At 42.5% G+C, this 25,906-nt stretch overlaps 1 protein-coding gene across 1 annotated transcript; it reads left to right on the top strand.

Annotated features, from left to right (window-relative positions):
* The first annotated feature begins 451 nt into the window (after positions 1 to 451).
* XRCC2 (X-ray repair cross complementing 2) lies at positions 452 to 10,264 on the top strand. Its single transcript, XM_009287804.1, has 3 exons — positions 452 to 531; positions 2,854 to 2,935; positions 9,076 to 10,264. The coding sequence occupies exons 1-3, from the start codon at positions 520 to 522 to the stop codon at positions 9,789 to 9,791; spliced, it is 810 nt and encodes a 269-aa protein (XP_009286079.1). The 5' UTR covers positions 452 to 519; the 3' UTR covers positions 9,792 to 10,264.
* Positions 10,265 to 25,906: the final 15,642 nt, after the last annotated feature.

Below are 25,906 nucleotides of genomic sequence, written 5' to 3'. Positions count from 1 at the left end.
CTTGTCATTAATGAAATTTAACCAACTGTTGCCTAGCTCTTGCTGTACAGCCTGTTTTCTACACGTAACTGCACATATGTGCAGTTTCTTGCTAGTATAATTACACTTTTGAAGAACACCTAAGAGCGAAGACCTACCACTAGCAGGTTGCTAAAAGGTGGGGGTTTTGTGTAAAAGAAGATAAAAAGAGCATTATGAAAGAAGAAACGAGCATCTACGGTTAAGTTATAGAATCTGAAGTCTCTAATACGTGATTTGAAATTGTTTTGGTGGGGTTTTTTCCAAGCTCTTCCCACTCAAAGGCTCTCTTCAGCGGTGCTGTGCTGCTGTGTTCTGTAAGCTGTCCGTGACAAAGCTTGACGTCCACCATCCAGATCACCCTTTAAATGCTGTAGATTTCCCCTCCCTCCTCGTTTTACAGAAGAAAATGTGAGAAGGCAAAATGGAAGTGCCTCCCCTGGAGCAGAGCCAAGGTGGCTTTTGCTGATTTGGAAAAAACCCGTGTTGTCCCCATCTTCAATGTCGGCAGAGGTGAGGGATGCCTGTCTAGTGTCTCATCTCAGCTTTGCTTCTGTCACTTCTGCTGTAGCGTGGACAAACCTTTGTTAGATTTGAAGGAAGATCGTTAGCTGTTTCTGCCAGGAACCCCGTTGCTCCCAGCATGACACTAATGAGGCAAGTGCCTTTGGAGATTCTGCTTCAGAACTCGGAAGTAAATACAAGTTTGATAAAAACACAGGTGCGCTAGCATCGGTGAATTATCATAAATTACCTACATGAGCAGTGCTCAGAGTAAGCACCTGTAGTTACTTAAAATGAATATATAAACTTGTCATTTAAACAACCACAGATTCAAATTTTAACGATAGCAGTCAATCTACTGTGTATCTCCAAAGCTCTAGCGGTAAGCTTAAAGAGGTGATAGTCTAAGAAGAGACGGGGGCTCATTGTTTCCACAAGAAATAAACTGCAGAGGATGTATTCGTTAATGTAGAAATAAATTTGGGAACTGGAGGCTGCAGAAATGTGTTTAGACCAGCAAGAGCTGTGACTCCCGGCCCCAGCAGCGCCCATAATCAAGCTCCTGTGATCGCTGAGTGCCGGAGCCATGCTTCCTTTGCTAAGAAATGAAGAGCATCAGAAAGCAGCAGCCCGTGGTGGTTTTCCTGTTTCTCTCGACTTCCACTGCCAGACGAGGGGGTGAGAGATTCCCGGCCCTTCTCCGCGGCGGGTGCAGCCTCTCCTCACTGGGGGCCGGGGCCAGGCGCAGGCAGCCACTCGCACAGGCGGGCCGCACGTGTAGGGTCTGCGATGGTCCTTTTGGTATTTGCAAGCTCCTGGTTTATGTGCCCCAAGATACGTTCCTGTATTCTTGTGTACATATGTCCATCTGGATTTTTGCTTTGTCCAGGTCACAGAACCCTACTGGTTCCCCAAATATTCAAGAGTTCACTGAGTGAGAGTTTTCTGTGCTGCACAAACGTGTGAAATGTAACGGGAGGATCCATAGGTCGATTCAAGTGTTCTTGTGCCCCTTCAGTGGACGTGTCAGAAAACTCTCCTGAACACGTGAACAGGCAAACAAAGGCAAACACGCTGACATTTTGTTAATGGAAGGGATTGTTAAAATGTCAATGAAAATGTCACACTTAGATTCCCATTGTGACCACTTGAAGTAAATTCAGGGCTGTTTAATGGAGTTTTATTCTACTATTAAAGGCAAACACACACACACACAACGCTGTTTAAACAACTTTTAAGACAATTCAGAGCAAATGTTGCTCATTGATGTGGCAGGGAGGAAAGAAAGATAAGGCAGTGTGTGTTTAAAGGTGTGTGCTCACTGCTCATTTGGTGACTGGCTTTAAGGAGGACGGGATAAAACTGAATGGGATTTGTTTTGTTTAAATCTTTAAATGACAGCTGGGTGTCTTGGAGAATGAAATATTTGACACCAGGGTACGTGCTCGGGCAACGCTCTGAGCATCCTGATGGTGTCCTTTCCCGTGTGTGCTAATGCAGGTAGGGAATAGCAGCTCTAGCACTGGGTGAAACGTTCATTCCTGGTTTACAAATGTATGCCAGAACTACAAATAACACAAGTTACGTGAATACCTGTCTACTTGCTATGCAAATACCTGTCAATTTAAGAAATTGTCTGTGAACTTTGGACTAATTTGTTTTACAATGGACTTGCTTTACAAGGGGCTTTGGAGGAACTTACTTTACAAATTCGAGCCTGAAAGGTTCTTGCAGAGCCACTGGTGGCTAATTACTTTTGATCATTCTTAATCCATCCTATGTTTGAACAAGTAACTATGATATAATAGGATTGTAGTCCAGCAGAGTCCTGTATAACTTTTCAGATGAAATGTACATGGTTTTACTTATAAATGCACAGAGAGACTGACTCAGGAGACTAATGATGGGTAATGTTTCACCTCTCAACAGTAGTTTGTTGTGGAGGTGATGGTTATTACAAATGACCTTCTTTCCCTTTGTTCTGTCAACTGGCAGCAGTGCTGTATACCAGAGGCGATCCCTCTTGCTAGTCTACCTGTGCAGCTTTTTCTTTTTCTTTTTTTTTTTTAAAAGCTTTATTTCCCCTAATGTATATCCAATCCTTATTGCCATTGAATCTGTTTGCTAATTGTTTGTAAGGATGGAACCTTCTGTTGCTGTAGTCCAGACTGTAGGTTTCCATATGTATTTATGAAAACATTTTAAAAATCAAACTAATCTTTTGATAGGGCTGTCATGGAAAACTCCCAGCTCTCAGAATCCTTTAAATTTGATTCCCAAGGTCCCTTATTTTGAGTTAACAGCATGTCTCTTCTGTCTTTTCTTTAAAAGCTACTTGCACGACTTGAGGGCAGAAGTTCTCTGAAGAATCTTGAACCTTATCTGTTTGCTGAGGAAGGATCTCCTGTTCATGGTAAAAATGTACCTTTATCCCATTCATGGAAAAATGTTGATGTAAAAGTATTCTCAGAGCAATATGACAGAGAGAAGCATACAAGGAGATCTTTTTGCCCTGGATCCAGGATTTTAATTGTCGATGTAGTTTTATGCAAATGAGATAAAATGAAATAATGCAAAGTCACCATTCCGAACATTATTAAATGGACTTTAAAATACCTATTTTATGGGTATCAAAACACAGGTGTAGGTGAGTGAATACCAAGCACGTTGTTCTGTTTCTAGTAGTTTGACAGAAATTTGTTCTAGATTCTGTCATTTAGCCTTTTTTTAATCAGTGGTCTACAAAACCACCACAGTCATAACTGCAGAAATTTGCAAAGAACTCGAGGCTCAATAAATAGCAAAGACTTTAGTGCTATGGAGTGGTCTGGATCAGTTAGGAAAAGGGGCGTGAGCAAACAGTATTTTTCAATAAAGCCAAGCCATCGAGCCATTTGATCTTGGCCTGAAAAATCCTGATTATACTTAGATGGAACTTTGGAAACAATTCCATTATGAACATAGGTGCTAATCAGCTGAATGAGTTCGTGGATGATGTTAGGATCAAAACAGCTTATGTAGACCTTCAGTGAATAAATGAGAATCTCAAATTGGAGAAATTGGGCTACGTCCTGGTGACGCCGGTACAACAAGGTTAAGGTAGATTCTTCTAGCAAGAAGTTTTAAGATCAAGATCGGATGTTTTAATGAAAGAAATTCCTGAGCTAAACAGAAATTAGCACACTTAGTAATTCCTTGATTATTCAGGAAGTCAGACTGGTTTTCCAGATTGTGTGAAATTTCATGGATATCCCAATGGAAGAGACAACTCTGATTACACAAAACTAGAAATATATGGTAAAAAAGGAGTATGAATGGCAAACTGTAAGGATCATGCTGTGAGGTACTGCAGTTATCGAGTGTATGTATGAATGAATGGATTTCATATGAAAAGTACGTGGCTGCAGTGGTTATCGACATACTTGTCTGCAATTTGAATTCCCACAAATTATAGAAGGTTCAGAAGAAATAGCAGAAAAAGCAATAAAAATAATCAAGATAATTGGATGAGAGATGATGCTTAGGCTACAAATGCGGTCACTGTGAGACTATTCGTGTATTATTTTGCAGGACTTGAGAATACATTAGGGGTTTAGCGATATATGATTCCTGCCCCTGAAAGTTTCAAATATGATATGACAAAGATAAAGGGCAGAGAAATACTGGTAAGCCAGTGCAAATGGAGCAGAGAAGATTATTTAAATACTCTCAATTCTGAACTGCTTTGTTACCTGCAAGAAAAATTAAGAACTGGTCGTGAAATTGGTATATGCTTCACAAGGCACCTGAAGCCTTAACAATTTTTTCAAAAGATGAGGTATTTTTGTTTTGAAAAATGCAGTGGTAGAAAATGCTGATCTTTCAGTCTATTTTTTTTTAATGAACTTTATACACAAGAAACAAATGTTTGAGACTAAACTGGCCATGTTCTGGTAGAACAGACTACAAGAAGCCTTCCTGGGGGTCAGTAATTGCCCTTGCCGTCACAGCTGGCCATGTTCTGGTAGAACAGAAGCCTAGAAGCCTTCCTGGGGGTCAGTAATTGCCCTTGCCGTCACGCGTTACATAATTCCATTCATCAAATTATCAGCTTTGATCTCAAAGCTATGTTAGGTTGTTTGTCTGGTCATAATTGCCCTTGCCGTCACAGTCCACAGCGTTACATAATTCCATTCATCAAATTATCAGCTTTGATCTCAAAGCTATGTTAGGTTGTTCATGTCTGTCCAAAGACTGTTCCAGAACCTCGGTTCTGAGATGGCTGGAAACCTTCTAAATTCGTCACTGGTTTCTCTGTGCCAACATGGTCATTGAGCTTCTGAAGCACTTCTCTTTTCCTTCTGCTTTTAACAAATGGCATCAATTATTATCTGTATTGGTCATGCTGTTTGGCTGACGCTAGTGAGGTTGCATAACGTATTAGCACAGCTCTTTAGCTTTACATACATAAGTGGACTTCACCTTTTATTACATTTTTGCTTTGTCTTTTAATACCACAGTATTTATGTGAGTCCATGTGCTATTTTGATGTGTGTTCTCATTATTCAGTCTTAAATCCCTGTTGAAGACCTACCTCTCCATTTGTCATGAACTTGACTTTTAGTAGGTCACTGTGGAATACAGTAATACATTGCCCGTGAAGTCCGTACTGAGCAGCTCTTAATCTAAAATGCTATGATTAAAGCAATGCAAAGACCTAAATTACTCTTTTTCCGGATGGTATTTGAAACAAACAAACATATATATGAAGTTTCATTAAACTATCCAAAAGGTTACATCATAGTTAAGTGTTCATAACATGTACGTCAGAGTACTAGAAAATAGGAACAGCTAATGTAGGTACTGCTGTGATATTCTAGTCACTGCTTCTAATTATGATGGACTTGCATATTTAAGAACACATATTACATACCATTTAAGGACTGGCATGGAGCAAAAGTGACACGAGCTTTAAATAATCTTCCACTATTGCCAGTCATATTTCTCCTATGCCACTGGTATGAAGGTGTATGTGTCAGTATAAAGCTCTGATGTTCAGCAATAGTATGACACCCAGCATTAACTTGGAATAAATATTAGGCCTTTCTACTTCACTTATAAATGGTACAAATATTAGTGACAGCTTCTGCACAGTATTCTAAATTACTAGTCCAGTAACTTCAAGGTATCTGATGATGTGAAACCTGCAGAGCTATTGCTGAGTATTCTAATAGTAACTGAAGCATCAGAAAATAGTTTAACCAACATTTGCTACTGTAACGATTACAGACAAAACTTAAGGCTCTTCTCATTCAAAAGATAACACTGAATTGATGACCAGGACTGAGCACAACGTTTCAGTTAAAAATGTATTAGTGCTACATAAACCTTTAAGTTTATGCAACATCATTTAGTTTATCCCGTATGCCATTGCGTAGCAGTGGACTATTGTGCTCTTCAGTCTGACCGTAGTGGGCCAGTTCAAGCTATTGTCAGCCAAGCAATGTGTTGGTTACTCCTTAAAATGTACTTCTTGAATTTATCAGTGCTGAATTTCCTATGAAATCATTCTGCTCATCCATCTTGATCTGTTAAATCTTCACAGTCTTAAGTCTTTTTTAACCCAATTAGTTTGTCTTCTACATGTTTTGCCAAGCTAATGGAACATTCATGTACTGCTGTTTTTAACATTGGGCAACACTAATTCTAATAGGAAAATTTCCCACTAACTTTCTTCCATGTCAAAGTGTCTGTTCTACTCTGCTTCTCAGACTGTTTCCATCCCATAACAGTATCTCTTTCCTAATCCTCTTTTCAAAGTATTTTGATGTTAATGGATGATGCTAGTACTTGGAATATCACTTGGAATATCGGAAGATCACCAAGTTTCTTCCATGACCTGTTGTGAGGGTGTCAAAGGCTTCTTGAAAACGTTGCTGGCCACACTTCCTCCTCTGCTGTGTCATGGTTTGTCCACTCTGATCCAGAAGGATGAATTTCCCCTCTTATCTTACTGTAACAGCCTGGTTGCTAATTTAATGAAACCCTACATTTATAGATGTTGCTATAAATGGCTTCTGTTTTGCACCCGTTCTTCCTGTGGGCAGCCTCTCTGATAATCATGAAGGCACAGAAATCCCCAGCTCTCTTGAGGTTCTCTTACAGTCCAAACTGTTACTCTCTTCAGAGTAACTTAAGTGTTTTGGTCAAACTACAACCCGGATGTGTATCTTGTTCAGCAATACCGGACAAGCTTTGAAGGGTGCTTAGCTGTCTTGCTGTTGAAATTTATAAACCACTACCACAAAAAACCTCCTAAGAATGATTTTTCATTCAACTTAGAATTTTTACTTAAATAAATTTGTTAGTTCTGCTAATAAAAGCTCATCCAATGTTATTCTGTGCACCTAGTCCAACTCCCCTGCCGTGGGCAGGGACATCAGCAACCTGATCTAGATGACCTTTAGAGGTCCCTTCCAACCCAAACTATTCTATGATTCTATTCTATGATTACAGCCCCCTTATGTAAAGTTTTATAGGAGGTAACACACAGACATCCTGATAAAATGTCTTCAAATGGATAAAGTCAAGCATTTATTTCAATTTTTTTGAATCATTACCAAACAGTAACTCAGATTTGCCCAGTGTTGCTTCTGAGTGACCATACAGAGTTGCTGTTTTTTCTTAAACAAGTCATATTTTGCCGTAAAGGTAGGTGAAGCGATCTGTATTGCATATTGGCGCAGTTCGGCTATTGGCCTGGATTCAGAACTGCCAGTCAGGGTGGCAGAAGTCTTATGCCAGTGGCAGGCAGAAAATACACTTTGTTCCTTAACAAGAGGTGCCTTACGCAATTGTTCTTAAATATTTCAATAGACTTGAAATATGAGGGAATGACCTACCCAGCACATTTAGGAGGGGTTCTTCCAAGCTGGTATCTTATCCTAACAGGGAGTGGTTATGTCACTGGCACAGTCTGTGTGACAGCAGAGGAGCTGCTGGCTGGAAGCAGCAGAGCTGGATGTTGCCACCTCTGAACAGGAAGAGAAAATGAAGATTTACGTCATAGGAAATGTAGGTGTCTTTCATCTCAAAAGCGGGGAGAGCCATTCAGAACAGATAAGTAAGGGTTTGGGAGGCAATCAAGCTTTTTAATAAATTTCAAAGTATCAGAAATTCATAAAAACGGAATTGCAGTTGTGGAGCAGTGGGGAATTTCATTATGGAGAGGCGGGCAGTCTGAGTGTCACTGAAATGGATAGAATTGTCGCATCAGGTGTAAATTGCTTTCAATGCTTGCAATGGGTAAAGTAGGAGCTTAGTTTCTTCCCCACTACCCTCCGCCCCTCATCCCATGCTGAATCTTGACATTATATGCACTTATGAACAAGGGCATCCTCTGGAAGTTGAGTAGTGACTTGAAAAAGCCTGTTAACTCAGGCAGGCACCAACATGTTTAAGTAAAGTTGCAATCAATTCTCCACTCTTGCATCCCCCCTCTGAAAAGCTGTTGTGCCATTTGCACTTGCCAAGGCCGTAGAAATCGCTCACCTTCCTGCAATTACAGTTGTGTGATTCTCCTTACTGCATGTCTTTACCCTTCTGCCTAAAATCCAAAATGTCATAAATAAATGATCCGGTTTCCTAAATTAGAAATTTATAAAGAGCAACTAATAAATTAACTTTTTTTAGCGTCTTCCTCTGATATAATACATAAGGAGACTTTGGAAAAGACTTCAGAGTATCTTGCATTCGCATCCAACAAAAGAACTGTTTTCCTAGAAAAGCATAATGCTTTTTTTAATTAACATTTTGAATTTATGTGATATGTATTTTATTGACCCACGTGGATCAGGCAGTTAGGCCGAGTCCGTTTATGAACAGAGACCCTTTGCCTCAGACGGTAGAGCTGTTGCCTGGAGTTCAAGGAATCCGAGTGTCCCCCTTGTCAAAAGAAGCAGTTTCATATTATGATCACTCCAGAAGAATAAGTGCTAAATAAATACACGGGTGTTCTCTTTACCGGTGACAGATCCCTGTTGGTATCTTGTGACATGCGCAGATGCAGAACAAGCATACAGCAGACATGAAATACTGAAGGACACTCTGTGCTATAAAAATAGATGTGCCAACATGATTTGGACCTCCAGCATGTCAACTTTGTTTTGTTTTGCTTGTCCTCTACTTTTTTATTTATTTCTTAATTTTGTGCACATAGTGTAAATAGATGGTTTCTTAGCCACTTTTGTGTCACAGCTTCCTTTTCAGCCTTCACCTACCTGTAACAATAGATGAAATCCAGTTGCCAACCTTTTATTGATACCTGTGTCCTAGATGCTATTGGGAGGGCGTTTTTTCAACCTTTGTTCCCAGTTGATTTTCTTCACTTTAGAAGCCTTTCTTGAAAATTGAAATTTCTCTTGGTAGATGCTAATGAGGATTTAAACAATTTTATGAATACCGAACTTTAAAAAAATGCATTTTCCAGTTAGTGGAATAGTGAATGTTGGTTCAGTAAACACTGAAAACTGAGCCATAAATTCTCTGACAGCTTGCTGCTTTGTTTTTGAACAGGAGATGTCATTGAATTCCACGGTCCAGAAGGAACAGGAAAAACAGAAATGCTTTATCACCTAATAGCCCGCTGCATCATTCCAAAATCAGGAGGAGGACTGGAAGTAGAAGTCATGTTCATTGATACAGACTACCATTTTGACATGCTTCGTCTAGTTACCATTCTTGAGCACAGATTGGCGCAAAGGACGGAAGAGATGATAAAGCAGTGCCTGGGAAGGCTTTTTCTTGTGAACTGCAATAGTAGCACTCAGTTACTCCTCACTCTCTACTCCTTAGAAAACATGTTTTGCACTCACCCCTCTCTCTGCCTTTTGATTTTAGATAGCATATCAGCTTTTTATTGGATAGACAGAAGCAATGGAGGGGAGAGTCTTAACTTGCAGGAGATGAATCTGAAGAAATGTGCCAACTTTCTTGAAAAGCTTGTGAGAGAGCATCACTTAGCCCTTTTTGCAACAACACAGACACTTATGCAGAAATCTACAAACTCTGCAGAAAGCTTTTTTCCTTTAAAACTTCAGCATGAAACTGATGCAGACTACAGACCTTATCTTTGTAAATCATGGCAACAAATGGTAACCCACAGGATATTTTTCTCTAAGCAATGTAATTCTGGCAACAGCAAAGGTTTTACAGTCATTTCTTGCCACCTCAAAAGAAACCATGTAGTTAAACGTTCATTTAGTGTTGCAGAATGTGGAGTTCAGTTTTAACTTCAGTTTGTTTTTTAAACGTGTAGCAAATCCTGGTGCTTAAGGCCTGATTAGGTCTAAGGAGTGCTTGGTACCTTTTAAACTAGTTGGTTGTTGCTGGATGATTAAGAATTTTTGTCACCATTTTCTTAAAATTTAGTGAAGGGCAGGAAATGGTGAAATTTTTGTATTACTGTAGATGTTCAGTCCATCACTAGCAAGGAACGTTGAAATTCCTTGTTTGTGCTTAATGCATAAAGAGATTAAATCAAGAAAATGATAACCAAAGTCATTTTAAACTCCTAGTATCCTGCAGTAATCTAACCTATGCGATATGCGGCCAAATGCACTGACTTCATTTCTGGGTCTTACTGCTTTCCACTCCTCCTCTTCCAAGCTGCAGAAACAGGAGTCTAGTTGTCCGTGGGGGAGACTGCAAAAAGGCAAGTGTTCGCTCTCTATAAATACTGGTCTTGGTTTATTCCCAGTAGCCTAGAGCACATGAAATGCATTCAGGACTTTGCCTGAAGAAGAGGCTTCATTTTCACAGCCTGTTAAATAGTGGTAGTCCCGACCATGCTTCTCCGAGCTCGCAGCCTGTCTGTGTATGTTAGCATGTGCTTGGGGAAGCAAGCATTGCAGGTGTTTTGACCCTTACAAACATCGGGGTTTGCAGAATCTACAGCTATCGCAGAAATGGAGGCCTGATTTCCATAACTGAAGGAAAGCTAAAGACCCAGCTCTGCGTACCTGTGAGTTTGCGCTGCGTGCAGCGAACAGTTTAGCCTTTGAAAATAATGAAATGTGGGTTATGGGTTGTTTGGGGGGGGGGGGTTGGTTTTTTGTTGGGTTTTTTTTTTAAGATGTATGCACAGACAGAACTTTTTTTCTCTGCCCTTCCTCATTATTCCCTCCCACTTCTATCCCTCCCCCCACGCTCTCTAAGAAATCCAGGAATGCCATGCCTCTGGTCTTTACCAATATGTATTTGCCACATGTAGAACATTTGCAGGATTTGGCATGCAACATGTTGCAATTCTGGCAAAGAAGATTCAGAACTTATGGGAAATGCCCTACAGTTCTGGCAAAGAATACCATATTATTTATTAACCTAGAGTGCCCTTTGAAAGCTTCAAAGTGCTTTACAAGAAAGAAAATTGCACACAGTACATTATTTAATACAAAAACTTACATTAGCTTACAAATTTAAATTACTCAAACAAGGTGAAAATATTTCTCACAGCAATATTCGTTCAGTCATGTTGCAGAGCACATTTTATAGTTTAGATTGAACAGATTATTAACAAAAATGCATATTAAGAAGATGTATCTAGCACAGTATCTTTTTGAGGAAGATGCCTAAAAAACTCTATTGTGAGACACTTACCTCTTAATTTCCTGACTTCTGAAGCCACCTTTTTCAAGCTGAACGTATATCTGGATTCCCCGCTGTGTATAGTTCAGCGTGCGTTCCCAGACTTCTGTATGTAGAGCTAGGAGTGTGTATCTCTACTGTTGTTTCTAAAATTTGGCATCTCTGTGATTTGGCTGGATTTTTGGAAAGACAGTGAGTGTCCTACCTCTAACGGCAGCCAGTACCAAAGGTTTTGGGAGGAGTGTGAGAATAATCAGTTTTCGCTGGCACAGCCTCCCACAGCATGTGCCCTGGGGAGCTCCTGACCAGAGCCTGCGGTCGGACCAGTGTTTGATGGCCATTGGGCAGACCTATCCTCCGTGAATTCATCCAATCCATTTTTAACTTACCTACCCTCTTGGGTCCCACCGTGTCTTTTCACAATGAGTTCAGTTTAATTATTCTTTCTGTGGGAAAACAAAACTTTCCTTCCCCCCCCCCCCCATTTTAAACCTGCCATCTGATCACTTCTTCTTGCCATCAGTTCTTTTACTGAGACATGAGTGAACTTTGCCTTTTCAACATCTCCGCAGAGGTGATGATTTTATAGACACTCATTTCATTTGTGCTTTCTCCTCCATCAACACCAATATTTATTTTATTTCAGAACTTGCATAAGTACCCAAATACATGAAAAACATACAACTTAACCGTTCAGCCTAGACTGGACCCAAGTTAGATGGTTTAACATGAGTAGACACTTCCACTGGGAATTATGATAAAGGACGGACTTGCATTTTTTTGTAAAAAACTGGGAAGATTCAAGTAGAGCTACAGAACTTTTAAATGTGAAAATTATAGGACTACATAATTTCTACTACAAAAAAAGCAATCCCCTTTTCTATCAGAGAATACAGCTCCACTGAAGATTAACTGCTTCATAAAATCATACTTGCCAAAAAATGTTTGAGAAAAAACAATGGAAATGTTCTGGCGTTCCCGTCTGGAAAAAAAAGCTTTTATATTATTCACAGTGTAGTTTATATTTTGCATTGTACTGTAAAATAAATGCCTAAATTGAAATGAAGCCAAATTTCTAATTGATCAAAAAGAGCACCTCAGGAAATTTTGAAATTTCCCAGTTTTATTTTTACTTTGAATGCAGACAGATTTTCTTAATTCTCTGGTAATTGTAATATTCATGCTCCGCACATTCATTTTAGATGTATAGCAAGCCTAGCTTTCAGAGATGCTGAGCATCTGCATATCCCTGTAAGTTTGCAGGAGGGATAGGCAGCGTGCAATCTGGGAGTGCATTGACCTTATCCTCTGCCAAAATTATGCCATTTGGAAAAATGAACCTTTAGGATACAAGTCTGAAGAAAGATGCGGTGATAAAGAACCTGGGAAGCAGCAATTTTGTTTGTACCTTAATTAACTGTGGGTATTAAAAATGGTTTTTACCATTTTTTTAAATGGAGAATTTTCTCCATTAAAACTACATAGAAATTGTAGTTAGTGGAGAATGCAGTTTCTCCTCATGAGCCAGGAACAGTATATTAAACGTGGCATTCTATTTAGTGTATAATATTAAATCCAAAGTCTCCTCTTTCACCTAGACTGAAGTTACCGCCCAGTCTCCAGCCCACCGTCTAACCTGGAGTGACCCGTGCTGCTGCAGCTCAGTCTCCCAGGCAGGAAGCGCATTTTGGGTTAGTGGGTCCATGCCGCTGGAAATGGGCCCTGCAAAGATAAGTGCCACCGCATATCGTTAAGTACGAGGATAGAATGCACGTATTCCTAAACTCTTAATTTATCCAGGTATTTCTTAGAAATTAAAATCCTTTCATGCCAGTGTCATCGTTCTTCCAGCTCAGTGTTTTATTATTAAGGCTTTTGTAGGCATAGGAACTTTTTACATTCCTTACAATTTTTGTTTGTTGCTTCATATGCAACATCGAATTAAAGCAGCAAGCTTGAAATAAAGAGGAACCAGCTCACCCTTTTTTCCCCATCCTTTTTATAATGAGAGCACTTTTTAGCAAAACCAAATTAAGGTATTTTGCAGGTTTTGTATTTATTTTTAAATAAACCAGTATTTCTATGGACACCTGGAAAGAAAATGTCATTTTTATACTCAGCAAAAAGCTTTTTGTGTTCCTAGACTTTTTAATAGAGCAAATAAAATACAAGTAACAGTTTGCTTGGTTTAAGTTTCTACTTGCACATAAAATTCAAATTTCCTTTTTCTTACATAACTGATGCCAGCCACTTAATCTTCTGTAGAGTTTGGAAGTGGCAGAAGAGAAAGGTTCTCATGTGGAAACGTACCTGCAGTTGTATTTTTACTGGAGACTAACGGACAAAGGCAGAAGGCAATACCATTTTGATGGCTGCTGGACATAAGGCTTGGACTGCGTCCTGGAGAGGAACATGACACTAGTTATTTTCTGTGGCTGCTCTAATAATTGTCTCTTGAACCTCTTTATTCAAGTGTATTTTTGATATGCAAATATCATACCGGGGCAATGGGCAACATCATTTTGCGATCAGCGAGCCTTATGCCAAGCTTAATGCCCACCTCAGGAGGAAGCCATGCCACGCCACCAAACTTGAGCTTGTGTAGGAAGTTGCAGTGAACACTCACCTGCGTAAAAGCTACAGTTTTAATGTTTCCAGCAACTACAGAATAGCCTAAGACTCCTGCATTTCGTAAAGAAGGGGAAACACTAGAAGAGCTTGGAAGCTTTTGGCAGTGGAAAAAACTTTCAGACAGGGAAAGGAGCATCAGTACAATGCATCTGCATGATTGTCTGGATAGAAAACTCTGATGCCCTGGAGCAGTCTCTGAAATTAGAGGTCTGGCCATCCCTGTGCCTGAAAGAATGCAGCAGAGTGGCACTGAGCTATGAATAACGTGTAGCACGACAAAAGGATTCTTGGACTGTTAACATGTCTAGCATGGTAATGCTTTCAAATATAAAGTTGGCCGTAGTTGACCTGCAGGTTCTTCCCACCAAGGGATGAAACTGGTGATGGATTCCACTATGTGGATGCTGTATAGCTTATTTATAATGAAGATATAAAACCCTGCTCCTTTGGACTCAGGAGGAATTAAATGTAAAAACAGACTCCTTTTTTTATGTTTGGGTTGTTTTTTTTTTTTCCCTCCAGCTCTAGGCGCCTTCCCAACAGTCGGCACTTAGCTCCAAAAGCACTCTCGTAGCTTTCTATGTCAGGACCATGCTTTACTGGAAGTGGATAGTTTTCTCCTTTGCTGAGAGTTTACACTCTTTATTACCAGCACAGACTGGGATACCCAAATACAGAAGATTGAACCCATGTGGCACATCAGTGTAACTGGTAAATAGCTTTGGAGACTTCATTCTGTTTGCAGTCAGGAGTAATGTCACATTGGAGTAGATGATTTTGAAGAAACGTGGCTGTGACTTTCCTTGGGAAAAGTTTGGCAGTCTTCCCTCTGCTTTCCCACACTGCTTTGCATCCTGCCCCAGCCAACTGGTCGGTGTACCTGTGTGGGCCTCAGTGCTTAAGGATAGCAGTGACAAGATGTCACCGCCTTGCCAAATGCTGGTGAACAGCCATGTTCTGGATCTTGGCACTCTCATACTGCAGGAGTTGGCACAACCACTATAGTTTTTAATTTAAACCACTTCCCAGGCTTCTTTCTCATACGTCTAGCTGGGCCTGTGCTAAAGACCTCCTAGCCCTGTGGGGAGAGATGAAAGAGAAGAAATCTTGGTTTCCGAGTATAAGAAGGACAAGATTTTTAGGCCATTGCTACAAAGAGCAGCCAAGCAAGGCTGTGAGGTTCCTGGCAGTGGCAGGTAAATGTCAAGGCCTCGAAGGTGGCTTGGTGAAGATCAAGGGATGGACTCTATGTAACCCTTACTAAGTGTCCATATTATGAAGAGGTGAATAGGATTTTTTACTTAGGATACGTGCATATTCTCACACTTTAGCATACTGCTGAGAGAGAAGACCATGCTACAGTGGGCCATACTGTCTCTGAAGTGCATCTCAAAAGCTCTGCTCAAACTCCCATCACTGACAGTTCCGTCTCCAGCCCAATATCTCCACGGACTCCCAGCCTCCTCCTCCGTAATATGAACAGCAGTGCTGCAGAGATCAGTAAACATCATTGCATTTGCCTTTACTGGGCGTAGTGATACTGTGTGCATTGGTAGGTGGTGCTGGGCATTGTCATCTGGGGCAGGTTTGAGCCACGCTTTCCAACTTTTAACAGTTTTCTGCATACCCAATATGATGACACTGGTCAGTGAAAATGCAATAGCAAGTCCACGGCCTTTGAATGGCCAGACTGCCAACTGCAAACCCATCCTCCGGACTCGGTCAGCACTTCAGCAGTACCACCTCCGAGCCACCAGCTGACCCCCAATCTCTTGTGCTGTGCCTTTACCAGGTTCAACAAAGAATCCTTTTTCACAGAAGTGCACAACCTGAAGCAATATCCCCCCATCGTGTAACAAATCTATGCCATATTTGGACCATGCAATAAATGGGTTTAGAAAATCAGTGTATGTTAGTGGAGATCTTGTCAAAGCAGGTTGATTTCTGCTCAGTAAAATCTCAGGCAGTTTTAAAAACTCCAAAGCTGCTTTTGACTTGCAAAATAATAGCAGAGTGTTTTTCTGATCTGTTAAAGAACAGTTGCAGAAGTAAACAAGGTGCCGCATGGCACACCACAATTCACAAGGCACAAATAAGATTAGTCCCAGAGAGACCCACAACTTGTTATAAAATGGCATTGGCAGCATCAAAAAAATTAACATCTTCCCAGGGAATATAAAATGGGATTTTTAGGTACAGAAATTACTGTAGTGTGTCCCCAACGTTGTAAGGCCAGGAGAACCTTCTCACTGCTTTGCACAGTGGCAGTTGGACTCAACGATCCTTATGGGTCCCTTCCAACTGGAGATATTCTATGATTCTATGACATCAGCCAAAACAGTTGTGCCATTCCAGCTGCACAACATCAGAAAGTGTTAGTCTAGCGAATACCGGTGGTATGTCACTTGCTGGGTTCCCCTTAGCCTTCCTCAAAAAGCAGCATGCCTTTTCTATTTTGGTTCATGGATAGGGACATGTCCTCCAATGCACGTATTGGCTGTAGCAGTGCAGTGTGATGACATCCTGAGTGGACCTCCGCAGGTTCCCTACACAGTTAATCGGAAGGCTGATCACGTACTGCCTCACTGATGTGAAATGCAATGCAGTGGAGGAACAACCCAGCTTGTCTCAGGCACCTAATACCGCCCCTGAAATGATGGAACTTTCTTCTACTCCAGGTTCAAAACGCGCGGAAGGGCAGCTGGGAAAGAGTCTCAAAGGTAGAGCCATGCCACAGGCGGGAAGAGGCTCTGGGGTATAAAAATGTGAAGGGTGTTATATAAAAATTGTCTGTTGCAAAGCCAAATAACGACTAAGAGCTTATTAATTTTTCATCCAACAAGGCTATCAACTCGCACAGCCAAACCATCCAGAAGCCAGGTGTTAACTACTGCCCGGATTGAGTAGGGAAGTGAGAGGGGAAGGGGTAGAGAAGAGGGGAGGCTGTTTGGGGAACTCCTCAAGGCTTCACTAAAGCATGGGAGAAAGGAAAGCTGTATGGTCATCAAAAGCTGGCAGGCAAAGGGCTCCATTTCACTCAAGAGCCTGTAGAAAAATGCCCACAGTGGGGAGGAATGGCTTAGCCGGAAAACACTCTAACGTGGTCAGGAGGTTGCAGGAGCAGCCAGTGGCCACCATGAAGAGGAAAACCTGGCTGGAAAGGACATACCACCAGAACTGCTGTTCTGCTCCTCTGAACTCTTCTGAGCTTGCCCTGGTGGGAACAGCAGATTGCCACTCGAAGCTTCTGCCACACCTCCTTCCAGCTGGAGATGGGACACAGTTCAACCGCTTCTAGCAAGCGGGAGGCTGGTGGGAGGCCATCCTGTCCCCACGGCTGCTGAGCAGTCTTGCCCCATGGTGGGGAGCTTTCGCTTACAAGGTCATGACTGAACTTTCCCTCATCCTTTATTGTAACGCCTTAACTTGGTGGTTCTGCAGTGAGACTACCGCCACTGTTTGCACTTCGATTACCATATGTATCTGTGGCACTTTTCTCACAATAAAGTCACATTTTGTGAAATTATACAGGTGCTTGTATTTTCACCTATCAGAATAAAATGATGCTATTAATAAAATTTATGAATAACCTAAGCAAATGATATAGACCAGTTGTGTAGGCAGCGAAGCTACAGAAGTCAGTAGAGCCAGGTATTTGAATAGCCCATGCAGTTAAAGGAAGGGGCTCACCGTCTTTAAAATCCATGGAGGCATTCAAAATAGGATTATTCTGCAATCCCGTTCATGGCAAACCTTGCAGGTTGATGCTACACAACCCTTCCCATTGATTGATACGGCCTGCACAAGCACTCTGAGCACATTAAGCCTGAAGTCCTTGGCTAAAGATTAAAACTTAAACATCCCTGTCCCTCAGAGCAGATGCACAAAAGTATTTGCTAGCACAGTTGTCATTTTTGTGGAAGTGTCCTGTGGGATGCCATAAGCGTCCTAACAACTGGCTGAACTGTCTCCTTTGCTCCCACAGGTGTGGTTAAATGAAATGGCAGTCGGTGCTAGCTGGAGGCTGGCAGGGCTCAGCTGTGTGGTGCCTGCTGGGGAGTGCCTGTGATCCGCTGCTTGGCCTCCTGCAGCCACCGCTGGCTGCTAAATGCTCAGCAAAGGTTTCATCTCCCACCACGGCAAGGGAGTAAGTGGGATGCCCCTGGACTCAGAAGGTAACTCCTAATGTGCCCCATTTTCACCGTGCTCACCGCAGTGGCAAATGAGCCTTTCTCAGCAGTGGAAATAGGCATTTCTGACATTTCTCAGGTCTTTGCTGGTTGCAGATCAGCTCACACTGACATCAGTGAACTCGCCCCAGTGACCAGCAGCACAGCCCGTAGGAGTGTTTCACCCGGAGGCGCCTGCTGGGAGGTCCAGCACGGCTCCTGGAGGGACATTCCTCCTGGCACGGGGAGAGCAGGCTTGTCTCCTTTCTAGAGCACAATGCTCAAATGTGGTGGCAGTGACTCCTAACCACTGTCTCAGAGTACAGAAACCACCAAGAAAACTCCTTTCTCTCATACTGATCAAATTCCTTAGCTCTACACATGGCTCTGCTCTGGTGGGATCACGTGCCTGTGTTTTGTGTTGAAGACGCTTTTGTTTTGTAAAGAAACTCAAGTGGTTTTGCTGCTCTGAATGAAGGACAGAGGTTGTTTCTACCAGTTTTGGTGACATTTTACACTACCCTAGCAGTACTGGCCATGAGCTGAATGTTAACGAGTCAGAGCAGCATAACGGAGCGTCAACATTTCGAAACAGGCTTTTCTTTTCGTGTTTGTTTGGGTTTTACTGCCACTACTAATATCTCTTCCAGGAAACAAAATTTCCCAATACTTCCTCTTCTGGTAAGTCATATAGTGTGTGTGGTATCCTACCCACAGGAGACGTGAGAGGTGAAGGGCAAGGAAGGGACGCAGTCTCTGGGTTTATTTTCTGGACTGCAGCCATGCTCCAGTTTGGACTGCACATTACACAACAGTGTTGTTCCGCTCGCGGATTGATCAAGGATACCATGGGCAATGGGAGAAGTAGGAGGGAGTACTAAAAGACGGTGCAGGCGGAGCTACAGACAGAGAGGTATTTAAACGAACGCACTGGATAGAAAGAGAACAGAATTCTGCAGTGTCTGAAAGCCAAGAGTAAAACTTTGAACTATTCCTTCTGAATTTGCACTTTTACATATACAGCACGGCTGAGTTAGAGCCTGGAGATGGAAACATGCAGAGACAACAACAAGGCTGATTTTCTAGATCTTTTGATCCTACAACCTGTCTTCTCCAGAAGCAAGGTCTAGCTTCTAGGAAAATAAAGGTAACACAAATGAAAGTGCTTTCTGTTAGGATAAGAAATCACCAAATACCAGTGTAAAAGTTCAGAATGTGCTGAGTTCCCAGTATTTAGAATCGGTGACTGGCTAATCTCTGCTCTGCAGCATTTCAGTGTCACTGATGTCCTGCAGTTTATTTGAAGCCAAAACCATTATTCTTGGGAACCAGGCAGGTTTTCAGATTCTTTCCAAAAACCATTCAGTATAATTATGGGGTAGGATATACTAAAACTAAAATGTTAATTCATTCCCACACTGAAACATACATTTAGAGGCCTCTAGGATTCTTGTGAATGAGAGCAACAAACAGATAGGACAGAAGGCATTTCGTCTTGCAAATCCACCATGATATGAAACAGAACATTCAGAGGTAATGGAGAAACCCTTTGGCTCCAGCATGTTTAATGAAAACTGAATGCAAGGTGCATTTTCTTACGCTGTGGTCTCCCATCCCAGGTTTCCTCCCTGTCTGAAACAGTGCGCCAAAGCTCAGAGCAGCGCATGTCCCCTTGCCAAAAGAAGCCTTTTGTGAACCAGAATAAATACAAGTAGAGACTGGAGTAGAGACTGGAGCCTCATCTCATTTTGGACTTGCCTTGCTTCCCCACAGGTCCCCTTCTAACTAGTTCATTGGTTTTGATACTGAAAAGCAGATCCTGATAATCCTGGGTAGGGTGACATTAGGTTTTGAATACGGAAGAAAAGAGAGGTCAGAGTGGAGTCTTGATACAAAGAACCAAACTGCCCCAATCCTATACAACTGTATAAAAGCCTTAAGTACTCCTGAATAAAGAGTTGCCTTTTTGTAGACTTATAGCTGATGGCCTTGTTCAAGTATCCATTTTTAATGCATGAAAGGAAACGTGGAAGATAGTTGAGAATGCAATTTGCCAAAACTTCTGTGGTGAAACAGCAAAGCTTAAAGGTCTGGTTTAAGATGATTTAGCAAACTAAAACCTGGCCACGCAAACCCAATACACAAACACAAGTCTAAAAGTCTTGAGTATAGTGCAGCTTTGCAAAAATAAGTGGCCTTCAGCCACAGAATGGATTTGATAGTGCTGTAGGCGGGGTTCGTGTTCATCTCCAACCACTAGCTCAAGTCACAATATTGCTTATTTGCTCGAAGTTTGTGTAGCTAACATTCACAAACGTAGCCCATGGTGACTCCAGAACAACCTATACATTTAAGTGCTAATGACTACAGCATAAGCTAAACAATAAACCTCTCAAGAAAACCTAAAACAATGTGAAGAAGCAGATACAGACAATAAAAATGGAAGTATTTCCCATGTGAATATAAAAAAAAATAAAATTAGAGGCTAATAACTAATAGAAGAAGTCTTACTAGTCCAGAGAAGCTACTCCTTGAATGATAACTCGTTACTTACCATCGGACTCTGGGTATCTTACCCACAACAGGCTGCTTAAGTAATGTAGATCTTGTTCATTTTTATCAATTCTGCTTGTCAGCCCTAATGGCAATGTTTAAGTTTGACTTTGCACAGAAGCCACCAACAGAAATGCATTACTGAGTGTGCTGCTCTGTTGGCATGACTCAGGGTCGTCGACACAAAGAAAGGATCTCAGCCACACAACCAAAGTTAAAGTTGCCTCCTGCCAATCCACCACATGCTAAATTCCAGTAAATTGCTTAATTAACGTAACGAATGCAGACTGCACTCTAGTCTGCACTGTGGGTAGCTGGAAACACCCTCTCGTACATAAGCAACAATGCCTTGTCCTTTAACAATGTGGCCTAGATTTTATCCATTCTTAAGAGCTCCTATGTGCACACACCTTGTAAATTGTCCTATTTCATTGTACAGAAAGTATTTCTGGTTAACTATTTTAGTAGTCTCATTTATATTCCCTATTTCTAGAAAGGCTCATGCATATGTTTAATGCATGAATAGTTCCAGGGAAGTCAATGGGAAAATTTATATCTTTAAAGTTAAGGGTGCGCATACATCTTTACAAAGTCAGACTGGACTCTGCATCTATACCTAAAGCTTTTCTCCAGCTGTGTCTACCTGAATATACGTAACTGAACCAGATTTCTAACAGTAGTCCATTATTCCTCCAACTGGAAAGTCAAAATCCACCCATTGACTGTACAGTCATCATATATGGCTGGCTTCCTTTTTCCTACTTCTTGCCCAAAATACTCAGAACATGGGGCATGAAGAAATTATTGTGGGGGCTAGAAAAGCGCATGCACACACAGAGCCAGTTGATGATGACTGGAGAAGGCAGGCAGGCTGTGCTGACAGTCGCTGTCATCTTGCATCACTGCGGTTCAGAGGCCTGTTGTGGTACCCACAGCCTCACTGCACAGAGGCCAGTGACCCGTTACCAGACTGTGATGACTTGCACTCACTTCCACCTTGTTCTGGATCAAAATCCATGATCTAAACAAACATCTTCTCTTGCCAGTCCTCTATACTATTCATGCCCCGGTTGCTTGTAGCCCTTTCCCGTCAAACACATCAGTTGTCGTGTTGATGGCTTAACACCACACTAGTCTTTTTGGTATAAATGTTCCACTCAGAAACAAACAAACAAAGTAATAATAATCTGTGTCACACCAAAAAAGTAGCTGCATTTTTCCTATCTCAGTTTTATTTTCTCTACTGCAAAGGATGGGCCAGTCTAAGACTCCATAGAGTAGAAAAGTATGCTCAGTAGAAAAGCATAACTGCTGCCTACGTAATGTTAAAGTATCAAGTAGAAACAACATTTTTTGCTCGGTGATTGCATTCCCTCCCACTCTCACACAAGCCAAGAGGAGTCTCTTGTGTACAGCCAGGGAATGGGAGACAAGCACTGGGCTGCTCTTGGCTCAGCTCGGTTTTTTGTTTGTGTTGGACACATGGTGACACTCCCCTTGTCAGATCCAAGGTCCTAAAAGCAACTTGTTTTCATTTAAAAACAGAAAAGGCAGTGCTTTCTTACCAGCACACACACTGGGGAAGGCTGCCCTGCTGACAAAGCAGCTGTCTGTCCTTGTGCTTCAGCTTAGGTACTGTAGATCCCATGGCTCCCCCTCAAATCTCAGGCGCGTCTATAAACACAAACGTTCCAAGCTTTTGCTATCGAGCCAGCTATATTGCCAGTTTGGCAACTACAACACCCAGTTCTCAGCCTTATTGGGCCCTATCAGAGCCACGTGGACACAGAGATCTGCTCACACAGCCCAACTTGCAAGACCGGTGCCTCAATTTGTCACGCTCATATAATAAATCAATTTATTTCCTTTAACTAGGGGTTAGTCAGCAAACTCTTACTCATGCGTTTCTCATACAGTAAGTCGCAATTCCCAGTAGCATTCATGTGAATGAGGTTTCTGACTGTGGCCTTACCTTCGCTTTAGGAGAAGCAGCGAGATGAGCTTGGTTTTCCTGAGATATCGATTCTCTTGTGACTCCTCACAATCAATAAAGACCTCATTTTTCTACCCGTGGTGAACAGTTATTGGACATGCGGTCTACGCTGTGTCCCGTACACCATGGTGTAGGAAAGAGATGTTGTCCTCCAAGCAATTGGCCTGACCTGGATGCAGGTGGCCAAGAAGCAGAGCTGCATTTCACTTGCAGCCCCTCCACCACCCCCTGGTAAGTGTCCCAGGGGCGTACGCGGAGGCTTTTTGTGCCGGAGAGGTCCAGGACGCTTTCCCACTGAGCCGTGGGAGATCTCGTCTGTCCTTCTGGGGAAACAGGTTGTTGCAGTAAGCAGTGGAGGTCTATCAGCGATGGCATCTCTCAGTCTGCCCTGGCAGGGCTGCATGGGAGGGCTATCGCTGGATACCAGCATCAACAAAGGCACCGCTGTGGCTCCCTGTAGCCCCCCTGGCCCTGCTCGAACTACTGCGCTCAGGCACTCAGGCGAGAGAGTTTGTGCGTGGTCTGGACCGGGGCTCGGAGCGAGCGTACAGCAGCAGAGGTCCCCTCGGCACTGCTCCTCCCAAGCTCTGGCTGACGGACTGTAAAATCGTCGGGCCCGGGTGCTCAGCCTGCCTCGACCAGCTGTGGGAGGACTTTCAGCTGTGGAGTAATTTCTCAGAGGAGGTGTCTACCCATGAATTAATGTCTCTAAGAACTAATTACTGGGTAAACTGTATAAACAGTCCCTGGAGTGCCTCTCCAGTACTCAGCTTTTGGGCTCAAAACAGACCGAGGAGGCAAGAAGATTTTCAAAGGACAGTCTGTCTGGACAAGGGAAGATGTAGGTGACTCAGTGGTTTTCTCTCTCACAGCCTAAAAAGACAGAAAAGTCCATAGTGGTCATTTGGGGTGAAAATTTATAGAGGCAAGAAGATTTTCAAAGGACAGTCTGTCTGGACAAGGGAAGATGTAGGTGACTCAGTTTCTTTCTCTCTCACAGCCTAAAAAGACAGAAAAGTCCATAGTGGTCATTTGGGAAATTTATAGCTTATTAATTAAAAAAAAAAAAAAAAGACAGAAAAGTCCATAGTGGTCATTTGGGGTGAAAATTTATAGCTTATTAATTAAAAAAGAAAAAAAAAAAAGCCATTTCTAGGCCAGATCATGGATTCTAGGCTGCCATCCAATGTCAGGAAATGTTCCCCTCCCGGCAGGGGATCCAGGCTAAAAGGTTATTTAATACTTTCTGGTTGATTTTGTATTTGGAATAACTGCCTTAAATGATTGGTTTTGGCCTGAGAAACTGTTTGCTTACCTGGCACCTGAACTTCAGTGATAAACTTTAATGTCCTCCTCTGAGTATTCCCACAGCACACAAAGGACACTTCATGCAGTCCCGCTAGCTATAAATCTGACCTTTTTTTAAAAAATAAAATAAAAATCAGATGTTGCTCATTATCTCTTCCAACTCTGATCTATCCGTCAACATCCAAAAGTTTTAAAAGCCCTGCTTAAGCATGTCTCCACTCCATTGATGGAATATCTTTTAATATTTTATAGCTCTGACTTGCACTTCTAAAAGTACTAATTAATCTCACTAGATAAAAACTGGCACAAAATGGCACAAGTGAGAATAGCTCCATCCTTCCTCACAGCAATTGTGTGCCAGTTCATCTTGGAGCATGTAATGATTTACTGTAATAGTTTTAGGCCCGTAATGGGGCCAATAACTGGCATCTGGAAGCTGTGAGGCTCCTTCCCAATGGATGCCATTCACATACAGTTATTTAATTAATTAACAGCTTCACTAGCATAAGCCAGTAAAGGGTCCATTAAAGTTTTTTTCTAAAATATCTTCCAAAGTAAGAACATATGCTGCACACTGCTTTTCCCTTGGAGAGTGCTTAATGTTGCAACCTGTTTATCTTATGACTGATTTTCAAATTCCACCTTAACCAGCTGCCTTTTGCTCGACTTTAGGATTCAGCAGAGAGCGAACTGCCGAGCACTCAGCAAGAGCAGCGGAATAACATTCTACCTGCATGTGCTCATTCCTGCGCGAGGTGCCAAACCCCTGCAACGGCTGCCTGGCTGCCTCCGTGCTGTTCCCAGACGTTACACGTGATGCACTTTCACTTGCCCATTTCTCTGCTGGGGAAAAAAAAAAAAAATCAAGGTGTGGAGTTCATTTGGAATAAGCAAAATACCAGTGGGAAAACAAACCCCACCAGACACTGGAGGGAGTTGGTCAAGTTTGTAGAAAGCATTTGAGAGCCCAGTCCCATGTGAAATGTGGAAAAGCTATCAGGGGCCACAAAGCTAGCAAAGATGGGTTTGGTCTGGTTACAGTGCCAAAGGACTTTGCTTCCCAAACGATGAGGATTCCTGTTCCTGAGGTGCAATTAAATGCAAACCAGGTCCTAATGGGTGCTGGTCTGCAGTAGGGCGAAAGGCTCATCCCTAAGCCTCCCTCCTTCTGCAAGGAGCTGAAGTAGGAGATAAGAGGGGCTTCCCTTGCCACTGTCTGGGTGCACGCACGTGCAGCGTGCAGCTCCGGCTTGGTGCCGCGCCGCAGGTGTTATCTAAGGAGCTGCCCCATAAGGACATAGTAGACATGAAATTGGAGAACCTCTGACAAGACGGGAATGTCATTTAACAATAACTGTCTAAAGTAAGCACTGCTAACATGGCATGGCACAGCGTTAGCTCCCTGGTACTGGATCTTGATATATAGGACATGTCAAAAGTTACATAATCCTTGATGCAGAATCCTTTTCTCTTCTCTGGCTGTAATGTGTTGTGTCGTTCCTCCTACTGCTCTCCCTCCCACCGGCCCACAGCACAGCCTTCTGCCTGCAAGGCTTTTACCGTGGTGTGCTGCAAGGCTTTGGAAAAACAGCAGTGCCCTGGAGCAGCCATCACCTAGAGCCCTTCAGCTGGTGCCTCATCCCTGTGATCTACCATGGATCGTCCAAGGACTGTCAGAAACCCAGGGGAAGGCCAACAAGAGCTCGGTTTGATATCCTTGTGAGAGAGATGTCAGGTTCGCTTTGCCTAGATGTCAGGTATGGACGAGTGAAGAGGCATCTTTTTAACTTTGATGTTTCATGCTCCTGCCTAGGTAGAGCCTCAGGCCTGACAAGCCTGAAAAGTTCGGCACCCAGCTCACTTCCAAATCCATCTGGGCCTCTGAATTTGCTCTTCAGCCTAAACCCCCTAAAGCAACCAGTCTGTCAGGGCTTCTGGGTCATGGTAAGACCTCAGTGGTAGTCTTCCTCCTTACAAAAGGTAATGGTAGTCGCTACTGCCTCGCAGACAGAGCCGGGACTGTAGAGGAGGTGGTTCCCACTTACAGGCAGTTGCTTAATGGTAAAAGCACTCTCCAGGAAGCGGCGCATGGACCGAGTTCCTTCTC

Source organism: Aptenodytes forsteri, unplaced genomic scaffold (genome assembly GCF_000699145.1).
Source record: "Aptenodytes forsteri isolate BGI_AS27 unplaced genomic scaffold, ASM69914v1 Scaffold296, whole genome shotgun sequence".
Lineage (NCBI taxonomy): Eukaryota > Metazoa > Chordata > Aves > Sphenisciformes > Spheniscidae > Aptenodytes > Aptenodytes forsteri.
Note: the sequence above shows the minus strand (reverse complement) of the source record. Positions and strands in the feature narration are given on the sequence as shown.